This window comes from Antechinus flavipes, chromosome 4 (assembly GCF_016432865.1).
Source record: "Antechinus flavipes isolate AdamAnt ecotype Samford, QLD, Australia chromosome 4, AdamAnt_v2, whole genome shotgun sequence".
Lineage (NCBI taxonomy): Eukaryota > Metazoa > Chordata > Mammalia > Dasyuromorphia > Dasyuridae > Antechinus > Antechinus flavipes.
Window position 1 is genome coordinate 220,443,155 of NC_067401.1, and position 13,032 is coordinate 220,456,186.

The following is a 13,032-nucleotide window of genomic DNA, read 5'->3' on the forward strand; positions in this document are numbered from 1 at the left end:
CTAAGTCATTGACAATTGATCATTTTACAATATTGCTATTGCTGTATACAATAGCCTCCTGATTCTACTCATTTTATTTTGCACCAGTTCATGCAAGTCTTTCCAGGCTTTTCTGAGAACATCTTGTTCAACATTTCTTATAACACAATAGTATTCCATCACAATTGTATACCACAACTTGTTTAGCTATTCCCCAATTAATGGGTATCCCTTCTATTTCTAATTCTCTGCAACCTGAAAACAGTTGACACACATACACACACACATATGTGTATTTATATCCTTTTCTTGAGTCAATACATAAATTGTTTCTCTTGGGATATTATTGCTCTCTATTGTTCCCCTTCTGATACTGAAGTCATAGTTCTTTCAGTCTCAGCTGCAGTTTCTTGTCTGCATGCACTCTAGGTTTTGCTATTCCTTTGTTCCTCACTTATTACGCTGAGGATGTTAGGAAGAGAATTTATGACAGGTGTGTGTGTGTGTGTGTGTGTGTGTGTGTGAAGTAAGAGAGGTGATGTCACCAAAGTATTATCATGTCTACCTCAGCCTTTTTAAATCTTTGGCTTAGTACAGAAAAATGTGCCCCACTCTTATGATAGCAAAGTATAGTGGACAGAGAACTTAGCTTGGAGTTAGGATGACCTGAGTGAAAGTGTTGCCTCTGACACAGTGTCTATATGACTTTGGATGAATAACAATTCTCAGTGGCCTAGGTAAAATTTCATGTATAAATTATAGGTTGGCTACTGATCTGCATTGATAGAGAAAGGAATTACCTATAACAATGAAATAAAAAAGTTTGAATGAAAAAATCAGTTTTTTTTTTTTTTTTTTTTTAGGATCTAATGTTGAGAGTAGGCAGTATTATTGAAGAAAAAATCTGAAAAGAACTTGTTTGTGGCTGTCAAATTGTTAATAAGTAATGAGAGCCTATAAAATGTATTAAAAAGGTACTAATTAGATGAAGTTATAATCTCCCAGAAATAATTACAAAGACAGACTGAGTGCCTTAGTACCAGGAGTTATAAAGATCCAGGAGAACTTTGTTGTAATTTGCAGTGAGGGTAAGAGGTTTGTCAAGGCTAAGTGACTATGTACAGGAGCTATCCAATAATGGATCATTTAAAAAGAGCCAGAGAAAGAAAAATGTTTTTGTCAATTGCTGAGTCTCTGCTATGTTGACTTGATAGCAGCAACAGGAAGTCTGTTGCCTTCCTAGGACAAAGCTCCAAAGCATATAAGAGAATCTCTGAACTTTTCAAAAATGGATGGCTTCTGCCCATTTCTAGTGTTTCTGTGGGCACAAATGACATTCCCAAAAGGACCCCAGAAAGTATAGTTAGGAGTATTATGAAGTTTTTGGCAAGGAACTGAAAACTTTGGTAACACAGGTAATGTCATCATCACAGTTGTCCAATGAAGGCAAGCGTTATAGATGAGAAAAACTGAATAGGTGGTTAATAAGATAATGTTTGGAAATAAGAATTGAACTTCTGGATCATTTGGACCAATAGGAAAACTTAGGTGGTATAGTGGATAGAACGCCAGCCCTGGAATCAGCAGGACTTGAGTCCAAATATGGCCTCAGATATTTATCAGCTGTGTGATCCTGGCTAAGTCACTTAACCCTGTTTGCCTCCATTTCCTCATCTGTAAAATGAGCTAAAGAAGGAATGGAAAATCACTCCAGTATCTTTGCAAAGAAAAGCCCAAATGGGGTCACAGAGTCAGACCTGACTAATTGATTAAATAGCAACAACAACCAATTGGCTAAAAATATAATCTCTGTTAAGGTGCCTCCTTCCTTAGCTCTCACTTACAGGTTATGTCTCTCTAGTGGATAGGTATCCCAGGTTCAAGTACTTTTTGGGTTTGCACTCCTAAAACTACAGCTCTTGAGTCTTTGCTGATGTATTTACTGGACAGCAATCAGCCTAAGGACACAATGAGCTCAAATTAAGGGCTGTAAGAAAGAAGACAACAAAACTTTTACATCATAAACCTGGGCTTTAGTTGTCTTGAAATACACTGAGCCTCAGCAAGAAAAGTGAGCCCACATGGAAGTCATAAATATAATTGTTAGGGACTCTTCCAGGAAGAGATATTCATGTAAAGGAATATATATGGCCAACCCATGTTAGGGGAGAAGTAGTTCTCACTTCTAGTACCATAGTGCTGCAGGGTAACAGGGCTACTAATATTTTCATGCTGTTCCTGTTAATATCGATCTATAATTTCTTCTAGAATCTGCTTTACAGGACTTTACCAGAAACTTCCATGTTGAATTTGTTGTCTAATGGGCTCACTGGGCTCATTTATCTGAATGATTCCTCTACCAAGTTTACTGTAATTTCTCCCATCTTAAACTTTTGATTAAGCTGAAGTTGTTGGTTTTGGAACAATAGATTATTCTTTTAGACAGAAGAAGAACCCTTAGTCTAGTACCTAGAAGAAATTCTTCCTCCATTCTGTTGCCTAGTAATCTTAGGTCTGAAGTCTATTCAAACAACAAAATCCCTTCTCTAATACCTAAGTTCTCTTTCTCGGTATATACACAGAAGGATGAGACTCAGGAAACAATGTCCTTGAATTCCTCTATCAAGCCTTGTGCTAGTTTTCAATGGCCATGTGCTTCTGCTGCAAGAAACTGGTGATAAGGGAAATGGGAAAATTTCCCATTTTACACTTTTCAAGAAGTACAAATTAATTGGGAAGAATTTAGTATTTTCTCTAGATCTGAATCCAAGACCTGAGTCTTTAAATATTTGAATCAGAGCATGAACAGCTTTTTTAACTTAAAGTCTAAAGATACATGATTTAACTTTAGATAGACAATTGGTATAAATTCTCTGTGTCCCACCAAAGACCTTTATTTAATAGCCAACTTTAAGTTTTATATTTTTTCCTTCTAAATATACAAGGATATCACTCCCATCCCCTGCCCTTAACAATTAACTCTCTGTTTCTTTTGAATGAAGTATATACATTCAGAGACATTTTCCAATTATAATTCTCATTCCACAAAGGTGATATAGAGGCAAAATCTTGTCATAATTTGGGATTAAAATTCTAGAAATTTGCTAGATTTGTCTTTTCCCAACATTTTTCTTTTTATATATTTTTATATATTCTGTTAAAATATTTCTTAATTGCATGTAACGTAAGTGCAAAAAACCCAATAGTTTTGTTTCCTCATTGCCTGTGTTTATTCCTTGAATTTCTTTTTTTCTTGTCTTTATTGATTTTGCTAGCATTTCTAATACAATACTGAACAATTGTCATGATAATGAATATCCTTTTTGGGAAGGATTCAGATTTAACCCTGATATAGATAATATTTGCTCATGTATTTAAATAGACGCCACTTATTATTTTTAGAAATGTTCCACTCAACAACAATACTATATGATGATCAATCCTGATGGGCGCGGCCCTCTTCAGCGATGAGATGAACCAAATCAGTTTTGATAGAGCAGTAATGAATTGGATCAATTACACCCAGTGAAAGAACTCTGACTATGAACCACTACATAGAACTCCTAATCCCTTTATTTTTGTCTGCCTGCATTTTTGATTTCCTTTAAAGGTTAATTGTACAGTATTTCAAAGTCCGAGTCTTTTTGTACAGCAAAATAACTGTATGGACATGTGTATACATATGTTGTATTTAAGTTATGTTTTTAACATATTTAACATGTATTGATCAACCTGCCATCTGGGGGAGAGGATGGGGAAAAGGAAAGGAAAAATCGGAACAAAGGGTTTTGCAATTGTCAATGCTGAAAAATTACCCATGCATATATCTTGTAAATAAAAAGCTATAATAAAAAATATACAACCAGGTCCAGATTAGAAAATAAAAGGAAATGTTCCATTGATTCTTATGATCTTTAGTATTTTTAATAAAAATGGCTATTGTATTTTGTCAAAGGTTTTATCTGCATATATTGGTATAATCATATAATTATTATTGTAATTGTTATTAATATAGTCAGTTATAATGACAGTTTTCCTAATATTGAATCATCTCTGCATATTTGATATAAATCACACATGATCATAGTATATATTCTTTGGGATATATTATTTTAATTTCCTTGCTAGTATTTAAAAATGTACATTGATATTCTTAAGCATAAAGATCTGTAGATTTCTTTCTCTGAAAACAGTACATTTAGTATTTTTGTTTTTCTGCATTTTATTGTGAGCTTTTTCTTTTAATACATGGTAAGTTTTTTTGTGAAGATATTGTGTACAATGAAGGTACCATGTGACACTCAGATGATAAAAAAGTTTTTATTCCTTTCTATTCCCATTCAGTTTTCCCCAGAGGGCTATCATATCTAATTTTTAAAAGATTTTTATTAATTTACTCAACACCTATCTTATTTATTTTGTGGTTAGATTTATCTAGTTCTGAGAAGGGAAAGTTGTGGTCCTCTACTAGTATAGTTTTAATATTTTCTCTTGTAATTTATTTAACTTTTCATTTAACATTTTTGGATACTGTACCATTTGGTTTGTATATGTTGAACACTGATATTGCTTCTATAGGCCTACAGTGCCTTTTAACAAGATATAGTTTTCCTACTTATCCCTTTCAATTAAGTGTTGTTTTTGCTTTGTCTGAGATCATGATTGCTACCCTTGCCTTTTTAAAATGTCAGTTGAAGCAAAATAGATTCTACTCTAGCGCCTTAGTTTAATTCTTTATTTGTCCCTGTGTTTCAAGTGGGTTTCTTGTAAATAACATATTGAATTCCAGTTTCTAATACATTCTATCAGGGTCTTTGATGCTCAGTTGCATCATAGATAGATATATAAATCTCCCATTTCCTCTTGACTGAAAATGCTCTTCTTCTTGATCTAGAAGTCAGTATGATATATAAAGATGGAGATATAAGAACCAAATGATAGTATAATTAGATGGATTTAGAACTGTTTGGATGTCCTTATCTAAAAAAGAGTTATAAATGGAATAATGATAAGATGGAAGAGTTTTTCATTGGAATGCACCAGCATCTGTGTTTGTCTCTATGATATTTAATATTTTTATTAAAGATTTAGTTAAAATATAGTAAAGCCAGATGACTGGAATTCATCAAGAGCAGTTTAGTTCGCTCTTCCTATGTCCTTGCTTATCTTTAGTATTAACTGAAAAATGATCTTTTTTGTTCTCATTTCATGTTCATATTTATATGAAGATGACACAAAGATAACTAAAATAGCTAACAGCCTTTATGGTAGCGTCATAATGGGAAAAATTTTATTTTAACAGAATAGATCATTGGTCCAAATGCAACAACATGAAATTTAATAGGGGTAAATATAAAGTCTTTTAGCTGAAGTAAAATAATTTACTTTTACAGGTATGAAACTGTAGAAACCAGGTGTTATATAGAAGATTTTCTGGAAAAAGATTTAATGCAAACTCAACATGAGTTACAGTAATAGATGGCAGACAAAATAGCTAATTGGATCTTGGGTTATTTTCAGCTAAAATAAGGAAGTGAAAGAAGAACAATCTCTACCCTCCCTTCCTCTCTCCACCTCCAGATGTTACTTTCTTGCCTTTTGATTAGGTATAATGCGAGATTTAACATCTATACATTGAAGGTTATTTAGCATGTTCAATAAGAGAAGAGAAGAGAAGACAGATATTAAATACCATGGCTCTTAGAACAAGAAAATCAGAAGAAAAACAGTACAATGTGGCAAATTGTGAATCTTTTTTTAGACTGGATTCAGCATGAGTATAAGAAAATAATGTCCTAGGAACAAAAGACAACTTTAAAAATACAAAAGCACTTATAATTCTTTGTAATAATAGAAGGTATAAATGATGGTAAGATTCATCTCATTAGTGGACAGACTCTGACTTATATACACAAGTTTTGTACCTATCAAATGAATTACCTTAGAAGACTACCAGTTCAACTTTTGTCTTTTCATCCTCAATAAGTCACACAATGTCTGGCATGTAGTAGATATTTAATAAAAGCTTGTCGATTAATTGATTTATACTTATTTCTGTGGTTATCTCAATATTAAAGGCTCCCTATCCCCTTCATTTCTCCTTGGTAGGTTCTTTCAGACTATAGTACTTTCTTTTGAATAATCTCCATTTGGCCAATATTCATGTTCTGAGGATGAATTTGATTTTTGTAAACAACCAAAGGTTATTCATTTTTTTCATTCATTCATAGCTAGTCTGTTGAGGAAGATATCTTATAAAATTCAATCATATTATTTTGGGCTAAAAATAAGGGATAATTATAAAATTATGAACCTGATTTTCTATTGTTTCTTGAAAATTTGCCCTGAAAACTATTCTAATGAAAAAAAAAAAGAATTCAAATATATTTTGAATGAACACCTCATCCCTGAAGTCAGTGGTCAATAGGCAATTTGAATGCAGGTTCTTGTACTAATTTTTATATTACCTGTGATTTTGTCCTGCAGGAAATTTTGAGTGCAGAGACACTTTCCTTTAATGCAAATTGCCAAACCAAGCTTATTATATTTAGAGTTGATTAACTCTATCAACTGATAGATTAAGAGGTTTGTTTTGGTGGTCACATGGCACGTGCTTTGAATCTAGTTTTCTTAATTCTAGGTCATTCCTGTGTCTACGATCACCATGCTTCTTTCCAAGAATATCTTGGAAATATTGAATTTCTATTGAATATATCTATTAAATATCTATTTAAGAACCACCACCAACCAATGTTTTTTTTTAAACTTTAAAGTAAGATTTTATAATCCCACTGCAGAAATTCTGTGAGGTAGAACTACATCTAAGAAATTGCTTCCACATGAGAAGCTGCCTTTAAGTCAGGGAATTGTTCAATGAATTAAAAAAAAAAAAACTCAAGGGAGAAAATAACCTGATACCTGAAGACTTTGATTGAGGTATAAGGCTTCTTTTGAATTTTTTCCCTTCTCACAGTTAGGGGTTCCTTTGAAGTCCTAGAAAAAGAAACTTGGCAATGACTTTCACTTCTGATAGAAATCTCATATCAAAAATATTTTGTTTATCATTAGGCACTAGATGAACCTGCCAAGTCAGAAAGGATCACCAAGGACAGCACATTAGACTCGCATCTGGAGGTAATGATAATAAATTTCTGGGGTTTTGGTCTAAAATCCCAAAGCATGGTGCTAACCCACTGAATGGTTTCGATTTTTCCAGTTGTGTTCTCCCGCACAGCTCAGGCAGCAAACTGAAGAGCTCTGTGCTGCCATTGATAAGGTCTTACAGGAATCCTTGTCCATGGTAATGCCTTAGACTAGAGTGTTTAATTCAAAGTATTTGTTTTTGTTTTTGTTTTTCTTCATTTCTTCTTTATTACAGTATCATTCATCATATCCTGTACCCTCTACCCCTATCCTCTCTTTTCCTCCCCCAGCTTCCTTCAGATTCTCCTTCAAGTTCCATACAGACATCATTGGGTTCTGATGGAAACAAAGTACGTGAGTTTTCCATGTAAATTAATCTAACCACTTCCATGTGCTGTCCCTTCTGACTTACCAATCTATAAGAATTTATTACACAGTTATTGTCTGCCTGCCATTGAAGAAAAGGTGTGCAAAACACATGCTTCATGCATATTTAAGACTTCTGTGCAAACATATGTGTGCAACATATGTGCAACAGACTACTTTAGAAATATAGAAATAGGAAATTTATTTTTGTATGGTGTCCATAAAACCATGTATTAGTGTGGGAAATTAAAGCAAATCAAGTGATTTGTGTGTGTGTGTGTGTGTGTGTGTGTGTGTGTGTGCATACGTATTGCCTTTTACATTGTTTACTTAACTAGTTTAAAGTTGAAAGTTCTTCACCAATTTTGAATTCTTCAGTTTGTAGAGAAGATTAAAATTTTTTCTTATTCTGAAGTCATTTAGGGAGGTTGTTTTTGAGATAAAAGTTTGTTTTCTGAAAGTTGCACACACATATATATATACAAATTCAAATATACATATATTTATGCATACCCACATGTATGTATATTATATATACATATATGTATACATAGGCATTTGTACTAATTTGTACTAATATCTGCATTGTTCAATATGCTTGTTTTTTCAAATATATTATTTTTTGTTGTAAACCTGTAATTATCTTTTTTTTAAACTAATACTTTTTATTTAAGTATATAGATGGTGTGATAGGCTAGAGCTGTTATGAACTGGGACAAAAATTCCTATTTCTAGGAAATGTTGAAATGAGCTTATTAAACCCATTTTACTGTCTGCTAAGACTAATCCTAATAACAACAAAAAAATGCCATTTGCCAGTTGTAGCTATTATAGGAGGTATAGGAAGGAACAGCTAGATGATACAGTGATAAAGTTCTGGGTGTTGAATAAAGAAGACTCATTTTCCCAAGTTTAAATATGGCTTGCATCACTTAGTAGCTGTGTAACCCTAAACAAATCACTTTATCTTGTTTGCTTCCATTTCCTTATCCGTAAAATCAACTGGAGAAGAAAATGACATACCATTTTAGTATCTTTAGTGCTAAGAAAACTCCAAAAGGAATCATAGAGTCACATAAGACTAGAAAATGACTAAACAACAAATATTATAGGAAGGATTTTCTAACTATCATAGACATGCATTATCTAGTCATTTTATTCACACAGATATTACATCTATTTAGGCACACATGGGGGAAAGATAGAGAAAAAAAGAGAGAGAGAGAGAGAGAGATTTTGCTCAAGTATGAAAGATTTTGGTTGGCATACCCCATTAAATCATCAAATGCAGAAGAATGCCTTCTTTTTGACTACAGAAATTTATATCAATATTTAAATATTGTTATTATAAACTTAATAAAGGAAATAAAAATAAATAAATAAATAAAGCAAAACAAGGGGCAGAATCTTATCCAAACCAATGAAGTTTTAATGAGATGAAACCTAAAGAATTAATAAGCAAATAAGAAATTTTTGCCCTGTGTACAATTCTAGACTTGTGTGGAATTCTTCTATTTTAGGCTCTTCTTTCCTCTTTTGCGCTCCCCTTTTTCCTTTTGTCTTCCTTCTTCCCCTTTCCTTACCTTGTTTTCTCTCCATTTTCCTTTCTATTATTCCTTTCTTTCTTTCCATTTCCCCATTCTCACCTAGTCATTAATGTGTAAACCCATCTGATTTTGATGATTTCACTCTTTATTACCTCACATAGTTCTTTCCATATTTTTTGTATGTATCAGATTTATCCTTTTAGAAATATCATAATCACATTAATACACTATAATGCATTCAGTCATTGTTAGACATATAGACTACTTTTCATTTTCTTCTATTACAAATAGAAAGCTATATAGATAGATAGATAGGACCTCCCTTTTCTTTTTGTAGTATTTTTGGTATGTTAGCAGCAGTATCAGTCAAGACAAAAAGCATGATATTTGTGACTTCACATTTTGCTATATTGTTCTTCAAAACATTTGAATCTGAGTGAGAATAAATTAATCCTTTCTCTCAAAATAGTAATCTTAATATCTTTTGCTGATCTCATTTAATGAGACAGAAAAATAAAGTCAATGGTAAATATATACACTAGTTTTAAATCTGTGATCTTACATACTCAGAATAAGAGGCAGTACATCTTAAAAGTAGGGTATTGGACTTGGAGTAAAGAAAAAACAAACCTGGGTTCAAATTCTGTCTCTGAGACTTAGAGATAATACAAATCATATGTACTTCATCTCCTAATGAGTACCTTCTGCCAGTTTCTTTTAACTTAATCTGCTAAATCACAGTGGGGTTTTGATCTATGTTGTTAGAGGAAATTTCATGTTCTTGAATTCACAAATTCTTTTTATATCTGTTTGTGGGAAAACTATGACAAATATGTAAATATATATCATTCATTCAGTATTGATCACTTATTATAGTGGAGCCATTATCTTTAAAGGATTGAAACAAAATAGACAATGCTGTTGCTGATTCTTTGGTTATTCCATCTGTGTGTTTATCTTTATTTGAATGCAGATGCCTGCAACTCTTCCAAGAGCAGCTGGTCGAGAAACAAAATATGTAAGTCCCTTTTGTAATTATACTTGTCATTTTTGTTGGAAGAATGTGATTATTTTTTTCATTTACATTATTTGAAATCTGTTTTAACATGTAGAATCAGGTCTGGTGGCTATACTTTGATCATATGTGGGAAACAATATAAATATACTCAAAATCAACCTATTAATAAGTAAATCTCTTCCTCGATGATAACTACAGCAGCGAGACAGGGACAGAGAGATAAAGAGAGACAGAAAGACAGAGACAAATCAAAAGAAACAGAGAGCAAGAGGTAGGAATCTCTAAGCATATAAATATGTGATATTTGAATTTTATGTAACCAAACTTTGCCAAATATCAGAAAACAGTAATTTGATTATTTTAGTGGACCACTGCAGTATTGTAGTGCATAGAGCTTTGGCCTGGGAGTTAGAAAGTCTCAAGTTCAAATGTGTTCTCAGGAAGTTACTAGTTTTTTGTGTGAAATCTTCTTAATGTTTTTGTGCCTCAGTGGCTTTATATGGAAAATGAGAATGATAATAGCATCTAACTCTTACAGTTGTGCATTTTGCAAACTTTAAACACTAAAAAATGCTGTTACTAAAACAACAGGAACAATGAGAACTCTTCTTCCTCCTCTTTCTCTGCTTCCTATTGCTACTACTGCCACTTTGGTAAGCTTCTAAAGGCTCTAGTTCCTTTTTGATTTGTCCTATTATACCAAATGAAACTTCATTAACTTTATCTTATCAATAATTTAATGAATCCATATATCTTTACTTTTCTTTTTTCCTCTCCCAAAGAAATTAAGAAACAAAAAACCATCAAACATCTAAATATATATATAAGCAAGCCTGAGAAAATAATAATCTATTTTCTCCAACAGCTTTTGAACATTTTAAAGCTAGATATTTTCAGACTATTTCCCTGCTGAGTCTCTGTGTCATCAGTTTTGCAGAGATGCTTCTATTAACATCATGTACCTTACCATCTCCAGCTCCACAGAAAGGACCCAACATAAAGAAATGGATTTAAATTGTAGGATTAGAAAATGCAGTTAGACTTAAGAAGATATCTTGACTAATTAACATTGACTACCAAGAGAGTTTGTAAAATCATTTTCTCCTAGAAGACTTTAAAACTTTAGCAGAAAATCTATTGATCTTGAATGATTACAGCTTAATTATTTAATTTAGCACTTATAGAAAAACTGACTGAAAAAGAATGATTTTTTTTTCAAATTTTAAAAGTTATTTGAAAAGTTGCCTTTGGGTAGGGTTGATAGCAGCAGTATACTTATGTGAATTCTCAATATTCTCAGGATCAGTATTTTAGTAGTTTTAGTAGTTTTTTTTTTTTTTAAGTAATGTGGTGATATCCATTTGCAACCATAATTTTCTCTCTCTTTGGGGTCTTTTTGAGAACTAGTCTCTTTTTTATTGAAAGAAAACATTGTTCATTGCATAGAAGTTATTATTTGATCATTCAGATTCAGAAGCAGTGATGGCTCAAAAGAAAAGAGCTCTGAATTTGGAGTGAAGAGACAGAATTGCAAACTCTGTCTCAGAAACTCACTAGTTGTGTGACACTGGCAAAACATGATTTTTGAGCTTGAGGTAAATAAAGATGATAACAATGACACCTATTTCACTGAATTGTGAAGATCAAACAAGATAATTCATATGAAGTGCTTTGGGAACTTTAAAGGGCTCTCAGAATGTCCTTTTTGCCTAGATATTAACATTATATCTCATTTATTTACATAAGGAGTCATATTCAGGGGTAATCTGGTAATGTTAACAACTTGTTCTTAAAAAACATGAGCAAGAAAGACAAATTTTTAAGTTTAATTTCTTTTATTAAGTTTCTCCATCATCTTAATCTTAAGAATCAACAAAACAATAACTCAAGCTCCTATTTGTAACATCTGATTTCCAAGACGTAAGTGTTCGTACTGAAAATTTAACAGTTGACGTAGAAGTTCAAAGTGGCTCAAGCACATCTCTTACTAATTTTGGAGCCCTATTTGGAGTAAGAGTTCTATTTCTATTTACTGCTACTGCTACTGATAGCACCATCAAACCTACAATTACCATTACCACTAATATTTTTATAGATTTGATGAACTATAAGAGAGGTAGAGTGGTTTTGTGAACAGAGAATTGGACTGGCAGTTAAGGCCTTAGTTCTAGTCTTTCCTTTGAAGCATACTAATTGTGTGATTTTAGACAAGTCACTTAGCATCTCTTTGACCTAAGGAAGTTGCTAAGCATAAAGTTATTGGACTGAATGAGTGGAGAAAGTTTCCAGACTGAGAATTCCCCACACAGATGAAATCTTAGGCATTGCAAGGGAGAGAGAGAGAGAGAGAAAGAGAGAGAGAGAGAGAGAGAGAGAGAGAGAGAGAGAGAGAGAGAGAGAGAAAGAGAGAGAGAGAGAGAGAGAGAGAGAGAGAGAGAAAGAGAGAGATATCAAGGAGAAGAGAGACAGAGAGAGAAGAAGGAGGAGGAGGAGGAAAAGAATGAGGAGGAGAAAAAGCAAGAGAAATAAGAAAAAGGAGGAGGAGGAGAAAAGAAAGAAAGGAACAAAGGAGGAAAAATAAAGTTGGGAAGGAAAGAAGAAAGGAAGGGAAAGAGAAAGAAGGAAGGAAAGAAGAAAGGAAAGAATGAAAATAGGACAAAACAGTTTAGATACATTATTTCCTTTAGTCTTTACTTGTGAAGTAGGATATATACTAAGTAGAAAACAAATGATCTCTGAGTTAGTAAAATGTCTGAATTTTAAATAGTTTTAAAGGAATAGTAAACTTGTTATTTTGAATATAGGACAGCTGAAACTAAATGAACAAAATGCACTTTGACAGAAATCTAGAGAGCTTGCTTGACAAGATAAGAAAAATTTGTAATCAATATAGCACTTATTTCTATGCAAGAGGATCTTTACTAAGTACTTGAAGGAATTTGAAAGTTGTTCATTTTGGTAAAATGATTGAAATTTTCT

At 32.7% G+C, this 13,032-nt stretch overlaps 1 protein-coding gene across 8 annotated transcripts in view; it reads left to right on the top strand.

The window, feature by feature from the left end:
• MLIP (muscular LMNA interacting protein) overlaps positions 1–13,032 on the top strand; it is a 391,579-nt gene that overhangs the window by 205,104 nt on the left and 173,443 nt on the right. For 6 of the 8 annotated variants that reach the window (XM_051997169.1, XM_051997172.1, XM_051997175.1 and 3 more), the window contains 4 exons: positions 7,048–7,113; positions 7,196–7,279; positions 7,413–7,472; positions 10,009–10,053. In XM_051997169.1, the coding sequence (XP_051853129.1) occupies positions 7,048–7,113; positions 7,196–7,279; positions 7,413–7,472; positions 10,009–10,053 (255 nt within the window). The remainder of the gene's footprint in view (positions 1–7,047; positions 7,114–7,195; positions 7,280–7,412; positions 7,473–10,008; positions 10,054–13,032) is intronic. The other 2 variants (XM_051997170.1, XM_051997171.1) reach the window with 2 other exon arrangements.